This window comes from Oryzias melastigma, linkage group LG18 (genome assembly GCF_002922805.2).
Source record: "Oryzias melastigma strain HK-1 linkage group LG18, ASM292280v2, whole genome shotgun sequence".
NCBI lineage: Eukaryota > Metazoa > Chordata > Actinopteri > Beloniformes > Adrianichthyidae > Oryzias > Oryzias melastigma.
The window spans coordinates 12,547,038-12,553,115 of record NC_050529.1 but is presented as its reverse complement, the minus strand read 5'-3'; the positions used below and the strand labels follow the sequence as shown (position 1 = coordinate 12,553,115).

At 41.4% G+C, this 6,078-nt stretch overlaps 1 protein-coding gene across 1 annotated transcript in view; it reads left to right on the top strand.

The window, feature by feature from the left end:
• The first annotated feature begins 503 nt into the window (after window positions 1-503).
• ppp1r14bb (protein phosphatase 1, regulatory (inhibitor) subunit 14Bb) overlaps window positions 504-6,078 on the top strand; it is a 20,488-nt gene continuing 14,913 nt past the window's right edge. The window contains exon 1 of the mRNA XM_024287605.2: window positions 504-1,167. Coding sequence (XP_024143373.1) covers window positions 967-1,167 — 201 coding nt within the window. The 5' untranslated portion in view covers window positions 504-966. The remainder of the gene's footprint in view (window positions 1,168-6,078) is intronic.

Below are 6,078 nucleotides of genomic sequence, written 5' to 3'. Positions count from 1 at the left end.
GTGTTGCTTTGTTGCAGCTGTCACATGGATCAAGTCATCTATGAGTGGATGGATCAGAATTGAGCAGAAGGAACCTTGCAGCTTGCCGTAGTAGGTTCTACATCACATGCACGAACTTTTGACAGTGGCATTTTTGAGTGTGCTCCTGATTTATGACTATTTGAATAAAGAAGTACTCAGAAATCCAATTTTTCATCTTAATGTACGTATGATATCGATAATTGGAAAAAAATGCCACAAGAACAAATACACGATTTTCATTGGAATGAGTCTTAAAATGTGTTTTTATATTTGTATAAAAGTAAAAAAATAAAAATAAAAAGTTAGGGTTTAGCTAGCCCAACACAGGATGCAAACTCATATCAATAAAGTTTGTGTTGTTGTCAATAAAGTTTGATTTAAAAAATACATTTTATTTGTCTAAAGCAATTATGATTAATTTAAAGACTTGCGTTTTTAAAAATGAACATGTATTTAATTCTCTACGTTGACACGTGGGGAGGAACGGAAGAACAATTGGTGAACTCTTCAGTGGCGTTACGTCAGATGCGCTCGAGCCCAGACGCGCGCGCGCAGCTCTCTCTTGGGCACATTTTTCTTTGTACTCAGTGAAGAGTTGAGACCAGCTCTGCCTCTGCCGTCTTCTTCTTCTTCTCTTTTTTATACATATACCTAAGCAGAGCTCGCGCGCTGTAAATAGCCCGGTAAGCCGGTTACACTTTACGCTTTAACGTAGCCGTCGGTCGGTTTTTGTGTCGCGGAGGCGGACAGCTCTGCCCCGGCTCTTCTTGGACGGTTCTGGACAACAAAAGCATCAGGTCCGGCGGTTTGCCTTTTTTCCCCTCTCTCTCTCATCAACCGGGATTGTTTTTTTTGTGAAACGTCTCCCCGTTAACACTTCCACGCCTCCTGGGGAGAAGAAGAAGAAAAACATTTTTATTATATTTATCTCAAGCCCGAGCGACAATGGCAGCTGTAACGAGCCCGGAGACGAGCCCTCAACCCCGGGTATATTTCCAGACGCCGGCCGGCACCACGGAGGAGCCGGAGACTCCCGTTCGGAAGCAGGGGCGCGTTACGGTCAAATACGACCGCAAGGAGCTGCGGAAGAGACTGAACCTGGAGGAGTGGATTATCGACCAGCTAACGGACCTGTACGACTGCGAGGTAACAAACAAAACCCAACCGGCTGATCATGGAGCCCGGCTAGGCTACATCAGAGCTTCTCTGTCTCACCAGAAAGCATTTCAAAGAGTCAGAAACAGGCCTTCTGGCCTAGCTTTGCTTTCATAGCCTCTCTATTTTTTTCCCCCATTAGGCCTATTAACATATAAGATAACACTGATATTTGAGTGACTGCGTGGTTAAACTTCAAGCTGCATGGAGGTTAAATGCCCTTATACCCTAATCTGACAGGGACTGCCCCTGTGCTCTGATTGGCTGAAACAGGTTTAACGCACACCTGTGCATTCAGGTGTGAAAAATGACCTTCATTGGTGAGATATGTAGTGATAGTCCCCCTTTGATCATCCCCTAATGTATCTTCAAAGCTTTCCTAGTTGTCTTTTAATTGTGATTGTGCCATTTTTAAGCAAAAATCAAAGCATTTTCTGCAGAAATGTTGTGGGCGGGACTATTGGGAAAGAGTAAGCCTGCCCATACTTCCCATCATCTCTTTGTTAACGCCTTCCTGCTAGCTTACAGCCCCTCACAACCCCAAGCTAACATTAGCTGTTCAGCAAAAATGGCGTGCAATTTCAGAGCTATCCAGCCGTACAATTTTAAGCCAGATCCCAGGAAGATTACATAGATCTAGTCGTTTGATAGCCTTGTTCGGTATGATTTGGTCCAATATTTTGAACGTTTCCATTGTAAAATAGACCCATTAAACAGTACCAAACCGTACCGCTTGGGGGCCCCCAATCACTTGTAGATCCATTAAAAAGCGGAACGGTTGGGGCGGAGCCACTATAGCCACCTGTTGATTGGCACAAAGTGATGACGACATTCAAAAGCACCAATATAGCGGCCATTTAGATTTCACAGATTTAACAGAAATATCTGGACCGTACTGTACCACTCCTTACTGGACCGGACCGCTCAGTGGAAACGAAGCTATTGACTTTACTTAGACAATTGGACTGATCAGGTGTGACATAAGCTTTTACTGAGGCATCCAATTAGTCAGTTTATAAATTAAATAACTTCCTAAAAAGAAAAATAATATCATGGAAAAAAGATTGGATTAACAAGAACATGTTAAAAAATGTGTCGGATGAAGAATGGTTATTCTGACAACTGTTATGACTAAGTAATAGCTGTTTATATCTCAATAGTAGTCAATGGGATTTTGGCTTCTTGATACCAGCGAGTACTTCCTGTTTTAAACACGAGGGGGAGGGGTCTCTCAGTCCAGTCTGTATATACCGTCATTGATCAGAATAGAGCAGAGCAGGAAGCCACGACACCTACAGGCTTTATCCAGCATATTTTTTTCGTCTGCTTCTGATTCACACCCATTTGAATAAAAAATAAACAAACTCAGAAATCCAATTTTAAGATTCAGGATTTTTATAGGAGTTCTGATATTATAAAGTTCTGATACAGAAATCCCATTGTTGTATCTCTGTGGAGCAAAAGTTGAGTTATCATGAAGTTTTATACGACGATACTAATGACCTGAAGGGGTCTTATCATACCAGAAGCTCCCAGTTCCTCTTGATTCTGGTGATGACCATTCAAAACCATCAGCAAGAGCTGCTAGACCTCAACGCCCAGCTTCCCAACGAGACTCAAAGGTTCGTGGACAGCTGTGGTGTGGCTGCTGCCGTCAGTAGTTGGTAAGCTCATGTCAACTCCTCTGAGCTGGCATTGACCCACATTCTATTCCTGGTGCGGAGAACGCAGAGATCTAACAGGTTTGAGGAATTTCTCACAGGAAAGACAGGACAGTAGAGAACCAACCACACTTCCTGAGGAGCTTGGAGAACTTCTACGTAAAACTTTGCGTGAGAGCTTTATGGAAGCCCACAATCTGTACTTGCAGTAGCCACATTGCATAAGTCACAGGTAATCACGCAGCAGAAGAAGGCTATTAGGTGATCCTGTGATGTCATAAATCCTGGCTTTATCCTGCGACTCCTTTTGTTTCTAACAGCTCTAAGCATCATTCAACTCCTGATGAATGATGCTTGAGGGTTTCAAACGCCAGCCGAGGTGATTAAACGGCCTAGAGGGGATTTCAACATCATCTTGGCTTGATTGGTTGCCAATATTGGATGAGTGCGTTTTCGCTGACCCTTCAGAGTTCAAAAAGTTTTGAGTGATGAGCTCAAGCTGCAGCTAAAAGATGGAGCAAGTCCTAGATTTGTGTTTGGGATTAGGGTGGTTTTGGGTGCAGGATTTTATTACCGATATTCATCTTTCTCAGATTGTTTTGCTTGTATTCCTTATCTGCCAAACCACTCTTGCTTGAATTCGTCGATAACTATCAGTTCTGTAAACCGGTTTGGAAAAAGTCCAAGGATCGTCCTCCCAGTGGGCACACATGAACCTAATGCAGGTCATAAATCTATCAGATTATTGTCAAATAAAACTGCTAATAGTGATACACATTTCTGACTTCTGTTCCTTAGTCTCAGTCTCTTCTCCGACTGTTAGACAACAAGGAGATTAATTTACAGTCGATTCACTCATGGAGAGGCGCTGGACTCATTTAGAGGGGGAGATGTTGTGGACATGCAACCTAACAGTGTAACTGGAGCCCTCTTTATAAGGTCAGGGAGCAGAGAGGATGCTGGGAGAACCTGTTGGTTATTCAGCTGCCTTATTTCCAATCATTTACTTTTTTTTTATCATTTGTTTTAGCTGTGTTTATTCTCTTTAAAATATTACATGCTCAGAAAATGCAAAAATTTTCAATCAAATCCACAAATTAAGTTTCTTTTAAATGAATTGATTGTATTCTTTGGGGGGGGTTGAAACAGATTTCTTTTAGTTTTTGATATAAGAACTCACAATTACATTAATGAGTTTCCACTATCTTTGTGAACCTGCTTTTCATACCAAAAGAGGTTTGTTTTTAGAAATAAAACGTAACAGAAATCAATTATAAGGGTTTCAGCCGTTGAGCCGAAAGGTTAAAAGAAAATCCCACTCAGTAAACACAGGGAACACATTAGTTGATGCTGATAAAGGCTCCTTGAGGTTATCTGATCAGCCTTGATGTGTGTTGGGGGTGGAGATGAGAACAGCTGCACTGGAGCCTCCAAATCCCACAATCCCTGCCTTGTAGTTTGGTTTCAGACCCGTCCAGGCTCCTCAAACCAGGAAAGGTCCCTTTCCTGAGGGACTTTTGAAATGTTGTCCACATTTCTGTTGCTGTTTAAGCTTCAGTCTTTTTGTTGAGTGGATTTTAATAGAAAGAGGGATCTCGAAGGATCTGCTTTTACAGGAATGCTAGCATTTTATTACAGGTTTTCCATTCTTTTTTGCCGTGTGAAGTCTTGTTCTCACTCCCAGACTCTTCCTTTGGTTTAAAGTGGGAGCCAAAGCAGTAGCTCTACGCTCTCCAACTCAAGAGTACTACGTGGCCACACACACTCACGGGAATATGAGCGAAAGCAGAGGCCGGACTGGTGAAGAGGAATGCAACAAATGGAGGGGGAGAAAACCCAGAGGGGGGTGGCAAGAGGAGAAGGGAAAAAGTAGTAGGAGGGGACAAGGAGGTGTTTTTATAACCCGTATTGCTGAGCAAGCTGTAGTAAATGATCCTCTGAACAGTTGTTTCAGGAGTTAGACGTGTAAAAGTTAAATAAAACATGCTTTAATCACCTTTAGCTTGACCTTTGTTAATAGTTGGAAGCCCTCTTGCACATTTACCACTTTCCTTTTGAGAAACTGGAGACAGACTGTTAAACTTTCATTCAACGACACTGCGAGTATCGTCACTCTAAATTCCCACCATCGACTATATATAGAGAACTGACTGAGTAACCCCTTTCCCCTATGTTCCAAACATGAAGTACTTCAGAAATGCAGCTTCAGAAGTGAATTGATGATGTCAGTAGCCATGGTGCAGAGTTGGAGTGGTTGACCTTTAAGTGGAAGATAGCAGGTTTGGTTCTAGCCTTGTATCTGATTATGAAAATGAATTAAGAATACTTAAAACAAGTAAAAGTTAATTTTACTAACCTGTTTCAGTATTTTGCACAAGGCAGTAGTGTTTTTTTTTTCATCCCCTGATTGATTTTTTTACTATAAATAAACTCCTCTTTGGATACCGCAGAGGTTTATATAGCTAAACTCCTTTTGTGATTATGTTTTTTTTATATACTTCAATGTGTGTTCATAAATGGGTGGCCATTTGGCTGAGGTACAGTGGTTGACCTCTGATCAGGAAATCCCAAGTTTGGCTCCTCCCCTGCCCGCCCATGTGTCTAAATATGTGAAAGTCACTGAATTCCAGATTGTTTCTGGTGGTTATAGGTTGGTGCCAGTGTAAGACAGTAAATCCACCAGTAGGACTGTGATTGCAAAGGGCTTTGGTCCTTCAAGAAAGGTAGAAAGAGGCTATATAAGTGTATGTTATTTACTGTTTGAACTCCAAAAGTAACATGATGGAGAAGGTGATTGTTGCCTTTAGGGCTGTGGATCGTTACTTAGATGGTGATTTGATTTGATTCACGAATTGAGCTCAACGATTCACAGATCGAAACACAAGTTTCCTTTTTACTAGTGTGTTTGTTGCTATATACAGTATGTCTATTTACTGGATGTATGAAAATTAAAATGTCAGAATCAACAAAACTGCTTTAATTGAGCACAAAAAAGGAAAACTATTGTTATTTAGATCAGTTGACGGTCAAGTCGTGTCACAATAGTCAGCTTAAACTTTAAAAGAACCTCAAAAAGCGAAGGTGCTTCACTTCAGTTTCATTAATAGTTTTGCGTTTCCTGTTGGAACAGAAATTTAGAATTGAAGCATAACTTATGAAAGTAGAAGAAAACCTAACCAGGTTTAGAAAACCTGGACCTCTGTGCTCTTTGTGACCCGAATGTAGAGTCAGTCCTAACCCT